The sequence below is a fragment of the Sycon ciliatum genome, chromosome 10 (assembly GCF_964019385.1).
Source record: "Sycon ciliatum chromosome 10, ocSycCili1.1, whole genome shotgun sequence".
NCBI lineage: Eukaryota > Metazoa > Porifera > Calcarea > Leucosolenida > Sycettidae > Sycon > Sycon ciliatum.
Genome location: NC_088652.1, coordinates 12,181,575 through 12,191,408, shown reverse-complemented (window position 1 = coordinate 12,191,408; position 9,834 = coordinate 12,181,575). Strand labels below are relative to the sequence as shown.

Below are 9,834 nucleotides of genomic sequence, written 5' to 3'. Positions count from 1 at the left end.
AAAGTGTGTGGGAACAATACATGAATACGGTGCATAGTATAGTATTAGTAGTGCATGTAAAAAAGAGGATAGAAGGTGAGGCTGGTGTAACAAGTCAAGTACATGACTGATTGTGCATGTCATGTATGCATTAAACACTGATATACTTGCTCAAAATATTAATATCTTTTTATCTTTCTTCTTCTATTTTACATTAATTTTCATACTGGCTCATTATCCGAGTTCAGTAGTTTTATTCATTGCATTTCCATCAATTCTCAGTGATTTCCGGTCACGGGTCCCATGCATCTGGCCAGACGGACCACCACCTGTCCTGAAATCTCGGTGCTACACGTGGCCCTGCACTGGAGCAGTGCTGACGCGGGTAGGGAGTCGGCAAATAGTTGACGACTCCCTGGACACCAACCACAATTCCAGTTGAGAATACAGAATCGGCCGAGCACTTGCTCAACAGAAAATACCCCCCCCCCCCCCCACACACACACACACGGCGAACAGATCCAATTCCATGCAAGACCAGCAGAGTAGGTCGAGCACTTGCCCGATAGAAAATAGCCACACACACACACACACACACAGCAAACACATCCCTGCAAGACGAGAAAATAGGTCGAGTATTTGCTCCATAGAAAATACCCGGCAACAGACATCCATGCAAGACGAGTGCTCGGCATGAAATCACCTAGAGGACAGCACGTATCTACACCGCAGTGGCGGCGGGGGCTAAAACGACGGACATCAGATAAATAGGCACCTATGAAGAAGAAGCGAGACTTAAAAGTCGGAAACGTCGCTGCAGAAGGGGAACAGACAGAGCGGACAGCAAGCACTCTACGCTAATGACGGGGGGGGGGGGGGGGAGGGTGCTACTTTGAGGAGTACGCTGGAAAATGGTAAGCACGGCGAGAGAAACGGAATGGGCAAAGACAGAGAAACCCTTATATTATCAGCACTGCAAGCACTTGCCTTCCGCCATTGCAGGTCAGCAAGGAGATATACTCAAAAAGCACGATTCAAAAACCTGCAAGGGTAAAACAGTGGACAATCAACGGCAGGAGGATAAATTGTAGAGGGCAAAGTGGTCAGAAATATTACCGCTGGTTGAAACAACGGGAGCAAGACGATACAGTTTCGGTGGATGTGCAGCAGACTTCCGACGCGTTAGCGGCCTGTGATGGGGCTTGATAAAACTCTTTTAAAAAATAGAAACGAAAATATTGAAATAGGTAAGAGACGCAAGTAAAGAGGATGTCCATATGGAGAGATCGAGAGAGAGAGAAAGAGAGATCGAGAGAGATCGAGAGAGAGAGAGAGAGAGAGAGAGAGAGAGAGAGAGAGAGAGGGGTAGGGAGGTACTCAAGAGATGCAGGACACACCATGGCATGGGAGTGAGCAAGCGTATGGCTATGTACAATGGGGAAAGGCCGGAGGTGCTGCCACACCCAGTCACTAAGCCATGTACACTAATGGGTCAAGGGAAATCACGGCACACACACACACACACACTGGCGAAGGTATACGCGTATACGCTCAACGTACGTTCATGGACAAGGTGGATACGACAAGTTCTGAATCAGTTCATCCCGGAGTCATTGTCCTCTGCCGGCTTGCCACCATTCGGTGCTTTGAGATCATCCTCCACACCCTCGTCGCCATAGAACATCTGTTCATCATCGCCGTCCTCCTCCTCGTACCCAATGTCACCATCCTCGTCTTCATCGTCGTCGTCGTAGCCGCAGAGCATGTCCTCGGGGTCCATAAAGTAATAGCTATCTGGCTGTGCGCACGTAGAGAGAGATTTGACAAGCGGACACAAGACACAAAAAAGAGATTTGGTGGGTGAGCACAAAACGCACACAGGCAAGCGCGTGACACGCACGCATGCCAACAACAGTCAAACACACACACACACACACACACACACACAGTGACACACACGTGCACAGACAAATACATACAATTCAGGGGTCGCACAGTGAAATCAAACACATTTTCCAGACCTTTTCCAGACTATTTTTTCAAAGTTCCAGACCACACGAAGTAGCAAATTCAATTGAAAACAACAAAATAACGTCAATCGGCCCTCACTGCCTCAGTACACCGAACACGTAGCAGCAGAATTAAAAATTGAAATAACGCATGCCGTGAGGACTTGTGCCTCAGACATATTCACGACACAGCAAAGCATTTAAAAAGATAGGTCCTATTAGGAAATCGACTGATTAATTTTCGAAAGCAAGAAACAGAAGGCAAAACACTAAGCCTGAAGATTCCACAAATTGTGACAATGTAAAATAAATAGGGCTGAAACGATTATACCAATTACTCGGTAATCGATCGATAATTCCTTATCAATCAAGTAATCGTTACGTTATAGATTACTCGTTAGAGATTTTGAGTCCAAAAAGTACTGAAAACCCTCGTTTTTGTGAAGTTCGAATCAGTTTCCGCTGTGTGTATGCAGTTGCCAGGGGCATGGTGCATATTCTGAGGTTAACCCTTTATGGACGGATTACTAGCACAGTATGCACCAGAATTACAAAATGTCAGTACAATTTTCAACTTTTTCATGTCATAACTTTGGTGTCCTTCACTTGATTTTCACAATCAAGGGCTCATTGGAAAGCTCTTGGCGAGAGCAACGCCAGGGTACCAATCTCCATTATCCAGCCGCCACAAATCAGGCGCGGTAACACCGCAAAGTCGTCTCCAAGCCTGATATGCAAGCAAATTCGTCCCATCAACGCCATTCCACTCTCCTTCATCGCAGAACGCTCAAATCTGTTTGAGACGATTCAAACTTCTGCCGGCTACGTCATTATCTTGTGCTCAGTCACTCAAAGAGCACACGAAAAGGGATTTTCCCCCAAAATGGCGAAATGATCGATCAAAAATTTGAATTTGCCGAGGTAAGAATACGGCGTGCGATATCTCTGGCGTCTGGCATCGTAACTCTTCGGCGATTGTTGCATTGGACAGCTTGGAGTTTCCGCTACCATGTAGACCCTTCGATTGTGGAATTTGCTCAAGAAACGATGGAGTTACGAAGATTTTACCGCCTGCAGACTTTCGATCTTATTAGATCGAAACTCGTACGGTCCGTCCACAAAGGGTTAAATTGACTTCAAAACTGTCATGTTTTGGAGCTTCCCTGCCACTAATGCAGATTTTTGGTATTATGAAGGCCTAGCTTTTGGAAACAGGATAATTTTTGCACAAAATTCTGACACTATTTGCTAAAGATTATAATCGATTACTCGATCGTTAAGCTAAAGAGTAATCGATAGGTGAAAATCCATGATCGTTTCAGCCCTAAAAATAAATGAACAGTCAACTCAAACACACCAAAGGCTGACACGACAGAGCACGAAGGGAATGACCCAGGATAACTACAGATATCGATGGGTGTCAACATGGTCATCATAGTCCTTTCAAATCATTCTCTTTCTCCTCCATGGCACGAGCAACTGACTGCAGCTCAGTGGCCTTTGCTGCACGGCGCATGGCTGTTTTCTCTGTTCTAAGCTATTCTCTAACATGCATAGACTATGGAAATGATATTCGCATGGGGGACACTTAGGGGGCGTTCATTTTTGATCTACAGGTTTGGGTAGAAACTACTTCTTTCGGTAAAGGTGTTTGTTTTTTGAAAAAAAATCTACTCAAAAGAGTAGATTCTACTTTCCTCTACCGGCTCTACCAGGAAAAAGTTGGTAGAGCTACGGGATTTCCAGCAAGATCAAGAGTACATAACCCCCAAGAGTGTGCAACTGCCTGCACAACCTCTATGCTGTGCTGCGACGGCAGAACTTCACATCACGTGACATGGTTCAAAAGGTTATGCTGGCAAACAGTGCAAAGTGACCACAAGAGAGTTGTACCCAAAGCTGGGCTGCATACAACCCTGTATCTATCATGCACAGAGTGCAAATAATGTGTACAGGTTCATCACGTGATGTGAAGTTCTGCCGTCGCAGACCCCATAGCTGGAGTTGCACACTCTTGGGGGTTATGTACTCTTGCTTATACGAATATCATTTCGGTGGTGTACGCATGCTAGAAAACAACTTAGAACCAGGGAGTCGTAAAATACCGGGAGGCGACACGAGACAGAGAGGAGATGCACAACCGCGTCGGATGATTGCCTCAGCTCGGGCACGAGTGCTGAGACCTCACGCGCTGCATGGCGAGGGACTTCCCATGAGGTCAAAGCGGCGCAGGTCATGCAAAAGGACGCGTTCGCTGTTTGGTCCAAAAAATTTGAAAACTCAATAAAATTATCCTGCACACAACGAATCCAGTGTCAGCAGTTCGTTTTGTTTTTCTAAGTAATAATACTTTGTGCCTTGGCCTTCGAAGTAAAGGATGATGGAGCTTGACAGAGATGACTGCCAAAGTGATGAGTCCACCGTGGAAGATGTAGATGACGCCACGTATTCACTTGGTGACCTGAGTTGTGGGGATGTTCAGCTGTGGGCTACAGGTGAGATTCTTTCGTTTGCATGTTTTTGTCTCTTCCTTGTGGACAAGAATGTATAATCTGTAGCATACCTAAGTGCCCGAACTGACCCGATAAATTGGGTGGTCGACACCATCCTTTTCATCCTAGTCTGCCCATGATGCATTGTCTGTTCACTGTGACAGGATATTTATTGAAGTCCTGAAAATTTACGTGTGTACCTAGTATGTATCATCACCGTAGATGATGTAAACCTCCATCCTCAAACCATACTTTGTCTATGTGCAGATCGATGTAAGAGTGGTAGTGCCATCATGGTGTACAGGCCTATGGAAGGTGCAGTGATCCATGGAATTTGCAAACTGCTGACAATGAGACAGGCGAGTGTTACTGAGGCGACGGAGTCATTCCTGCATGTTATTACGACACGGTTACACAAGGCATCAGGTACTGCAAATCTGCTACGCCAGGAAGTGTGCCAGCTGAAGGCATGCAAGGGTGCTGATATTTCGCAAGCATGGCAACAAATGCTGTCCGTCATCGCAACAGCTATTCCCGAAGTGAATAGTCCACAGGGTATTCACCTTGAGTGCATTCGCCGATAGTGTGACTTTCGTCGCACAGAACCTTCTTCAGTTGGTCAGGTGACTCGGCGTGGCTCGGAAGCTCTGTATAAGACAAAATACGACACAGATAAAAACAACTGAACCAGTGATATGTGAATTTTGCGCTTGTGTGTGCACGAGCATGCATGTGTGTGTGTGTGTGTGTGTGTGTGTGTGTGTGTGTGTGTGTGTGTATGTATGTGTGCTTGTGTGTATGCTACTGTGATAAGCGGTACAAGCAGTATACAGGATATTGACGGGTATTCACCTTGAGTGCATTCGCCGATAGTGTGACTTTCGTCGCAGAGAACTTTGCTCAGTCGGTGAGGCGACTCGGCCTTACGTTTCCTGAAGGCAATGTGTTCAGAACAGTTATGAACAGCTATGAACAGTTAAGAAATGACAAATATTGTTTGCAGTTCATGGGCCATATAGATGTGAAACACTTTGAATGCAGAAGAATGAGGATAGTGGCATCAAATACTGCATGGATTCTGTTTGATATGCTACCTTTTTTTCCCTTCCATGGAAAGGTGAGTACATCGTCGAACTTCATCTCGAAACTTCACACAAACCTAGAATGGAACTTGGACAACATGAAGGGGCCATGGGCATGGTGTGTTTAGTGGAGAACTATTCCGAAAACAGGGTGTCATTCGCATTGACTCAATTCAAATTTGAGTACATTTCGTGAATAACTTACCTTGACATTCCGTCGTCTCCAAAGCAGTGAACTTCCAAAAAAAAATTAAAAGCCACGGCTCAACCTAAGGTAATGCGTGGTACGTATCAGAAACAACCAGCTTTCGCTCTGGAGATCCAGAATAGCCTCGAAGCATATAGCAAAAACAATTGAGAAAAAGAAGATGACGACGACGTTTCAATCACGCTTCAAATTTCGCGGGTCGAGTGCGGCAATCCTCGGATCGTGAAATGTGTGGCGTGTCGCCTCCCGGTATTTTACGACTCCCTGCTTAGAACAAAGAAAACAGCACTTCTTCTGTAAAAAAATGTTTCACCTCCGAAGTGATTTGAGGTACCATGAGTGAATCAGACAAGAGTCGCTCTCACCTTCGTTGAACCAGTCGTGTGTAGGACATAGTCGTCGAGTGTTTTCGGTACTGTAATCTCGTCCTTTTTCGCGTCAGCCTCCGTGGCAGCCACTAGGCCCCTGTAAAGGAATGACGGACAGGGAAATGCGAAATGTTTAGAGCAAACTAGGCAACTCAGGGCGATAGAATACCACAGAGTAAGAGAGGGGAGAGAGAGAGAGACACACACACACACACTCTCTCTCACTCTTTCACTCTTTCACTCTGTCTCTGTGTATGTGTCTCTGTGTATGTGTGTGTGTGTGTGTGTGTGTGTGTGTGTGTGTGTGTGTGCCAGCTAGTTCGGTTGGTGGGTACACTTATGCCTGATTGTGTTGGGTCTGTTGCCAACGGGCTCGGCTACATGAAGGTGTAATGTTGTACCTGCCACCTTTGTTGGTTCCAGGGTTCATATACTTTCTATTTGAAGTATACATACCTGTTAACCATGGACTGCTTCTGGCTAGATTAACTCTTGTGTAATCAATGGTGCTAGTGAAGCTAATATCAGATCCACTCTGATTTAGCCACCCACACTAGTAGCACGTATTACCTTCACTGGGGGCAGGGGTAACTGCAGTTGGATCCCAGGACGGATACCCTGATGCCGTCAATCCTTTTTCTGCACCTTGTCCTCACCCACTTACTGAGGTGTGGTGAGCCCATAAGTGGGATCATTTTCAAGTCCACCCAGAGTTTTGGGGATTTCAGGGGGTGTCGGCCGTTGGGCGGTTCAATAGCCAATTGAGTCATCTTTCCAAGATTCCTTTTGAGTCTCTCTCCCCTCTCCCGGGGAGACCCACGTTACCAGTTTTGGCAGTGTGCAACAAGTACAAGTACAAGTAAGTGTGTGTGTGTGTGTGTGTGTGTGTGTGTGAGAGAGAGAGAGAGAGAGAGAGAGAGAGAGAGAGAGAGAGAGAGAGAGAGAGAGAGAGAGAGAGAGAGAGACACACACACACACACACACACACACACACACAGGAGCCTCCATAATGAGCCTGGGGTATGTTGATATTGAGGTATATTGCCATCGGAGACTCACCGAACTTTCTTCTCATACGCATTGTCTTTCATTTCTTTCCAACGCCGGAACATTACAGATGCGTCCACATTCGCAGGAGAGGAGATGTTCGGTTCCGTCAGGAGAGAGATTACAGAAAGCAGGATCGTCCTGGATAGCATAGAGAGAGAGAGAGAGAGAGAGAGAGAGAGAGAGAGAGAGAGAGAGAGAGAGAGAAAGAGAGAGAGAAAGAGAGAGAGAGAGAAAGAGCGAGCGAGCAAGAGCGAGAGGAAATGGGATACGTGCGTGACTTCCAACAGATGTAAAGACTAACGTTAAACAGGCCCGGTTGGTCAGGCCATGGCCGGACCGACTTTTGGACTACTAATGCGTGTTCAATGCTGGTGAGGTCATGTGTATACCCTACACACCATACACAAACTATATGACAGGGTAGGGTATGGCTGTGAGGTCATGTGTACAGTCAACTTCGCTTATAACGACATTCGGCGGGGCATCAAAAATGTGTCCTTATTCGCGAAGTGTCGTTATACCCGAAGTCTCATTATATGGCCCGATATCTGAGACTTTCGACCTTCGGGGCTACGCTGTTTTTTTGAGAAAACACTAAAAACAAATTTGTTCGCAAAAAAAATTGAATCTGTCGAAGCAAAGTGCAGAGACGACAATGGCGGAAGGAAATGGAAGGCGATTCTTGTGTCAGTTGGTTATTGGGCTCACGGAGCACAGCAGCCGCGATCCCATGGACGGTGATGCATCGTTCTTTGTGGATATCCTGTCAAGCGGCGACAGCGCTTCTAGTTCTGAGAGCGCATGTCAGTCGAATCGATCGCAAGTGACACGCGGTACTTACCTGTCGGGGGCGACGATGATGAGGACTTGGCCTGGATGAGTATGATCAAGGCCAACCACAGTCTGCCTCAGCGATAGCTGCTACAGCTCCAGGCAAGGACAACCAAGTGAATTCCTGAGGGTACGCCGCTTGCAAGGTCGCTGGCCGCCCTTGCGCGGGTGGCAGAACTGTTTCCTGAGTGTCACGCCAGACCTGCTAAAACAGCACGAAATGATGCGAGTTTTCTTTGCGACGATGATCCTAAAATGTTTTGGATGGCAAGCTCGATACTCGAGCCAATAATGGCGAATCAGACCATCACGGAGCACGTGAGGCTGGGCAATCTCGAGTACTAGTAACATTCTGTTACTTTTGAGTTGGTGGTGTGAAACGCTTGTCAGGCTGTGTTACTGATGTTTGGAAATGGTCAGTCTCCACAAAGTGTGACAAAGCGAATCTGGACGCATTTGCTCTGTTTGACTCCTTCACAATAAGTATGTGAATGCTGTTACATGTATCATGGTGTTCCGTCAAAATCTATTGCAGACTATCCTGTCAAGCATGTCCATCACCAGGAGAACAGATAAATCACCTCTCCTTCTAATGCTGCTATTGCTGCTGTTGAAACTACACAACCTCAATAAAGTCACGGAATGCTGGAAATGAAGTACCTGAACAGTCAAAACACTTTACTATATTAGTTGGCTATTGATATCACACGGAAACAATTTTTGGTGGCTCCAAACACACTGATCTTTCAAAATTGTAAAAAAAAGAACAATTCATTAACATGACTCCTGACTGTAAAATGGATTTCTACATGGTCAATATTGGTCTGATGGCCGTGAAACGAAGTGACAATACTCAACAAAGGCTAGACATCAATTTGCAACAAAAAAATCAACTTCACCAAAACAGCCCCGAAGGTCGATTTTCTCAGATATTGGGCCATATGTATTACAGCTGGAAGGGACTTTGCTCTGGGCATGGAAATGCTGTCGTTATTCGCGAATTGTCGTTATACCCGCAGTCGTTATTAGCGAAGTAGACTGTATACCCTACATATCATACACAAACCGTATGACAGGCCCTAGTATGGCCGGACAAATCAAAACCTCCTTCCACCGGTCCTGCTAAAGCTAGAAGGGCAGCCAGGCACTCTGACTTCCTGATGAGACCGAAACTATAAGGTGGAAATAGCTAGCCGCTTGGATATTGAAATGTAAGGGGGGGGGGGGGGGGCGGGCGTAGCAGTTCTGGCCGAGGGCGCAGGGCACGAGGGGGACCTTTCCTGCTTCATTCAGCTCTGATACAACGCAGACGGTACTCATCGTGCTGCCCCCCCCCCCCCCCCCCACACACACACATCCAGCACAAGACCAGCAAAGAACTCGCGAACAACAACAGACAGGTAGCCTTTTTAAAGTCCGGTCGTGTTAATCATATAAATTACTCTGAAGTAGGAAACGGGACGTATTTAGAAAAGCGCAATTCCTCTTTAACCCTGCCATGACTGCAGCACCGCCCAGAGCACACAGCCGCACCAAGTCCTTGTCTACACAAAAAAAATACCTCAGTCTCTACACATCTTTCCAAACGTTCGCCCCAGGAGGGCATGATGAGAGATAAGGTGACTAAGGGGTCGTCCATAAATATCGAACTTTTTTCACAAAACGAAATAATTTCGTTACGGGGTGGGAGGGGGTTGACCAATTTCGTTTCAGAAAACATTGATTCATGTGCATGGCCGTTGTATATGCATGTATGTCAACATTTTTTTTACGTTCTGAGGGGGAGAGAGGGAGGGGTTGGGTCTAAACTAAAAT

The 9,834-nt window shown here is 46.3% G+C and overlaps 1 protein-coding gene and 1 long non-coding RNA gene across 2 annotated transcripts in view; one reads left to right on the top strand and one right to left on the bottom strand.

The window, feature by feature from the left end:
* Nucleotides 1-593: 593 nt before the first annotated feature.
* LOC135826302 (ubiquitin-conjugating enzyme E2 R2-like) overlaps nt 594-9,834 on the bottom strand; it is a 13,591-nt gene continuing 4,350 nt past the window's right edge. Inside the window, exons 4-6 of the mRNA XM_065338925.1 lie at nt 7,198-7,326; nt 6,136-6,235; nt 594-1,777 (exon numbers count right to left, since the gene is read on the bottom strand). Coding sequence (XP_065194997.1) covers nt 1,574-1,777; nt 6,136-6,235; nt 7,198-7,326 — 433 coding nt within the window. The 3' untranslated portion in view covers nt 594-1,573. The remainder of the gene's footprint in view (nt 1,778-6,135; nt 6,236-7,197; nt 7,327-9,834) is intronic.
* On the top strand, nt 4,141-5,174 carry LOC135826303 (uncharacterized). Its single transcript, XR_010555250.1, has 2 exons — nt 4,141-4,483; nt 4,748-5,174. It is a non-coding gene; the product is annotated as an uncharacterized LOC135826303 (long non-coding RNA).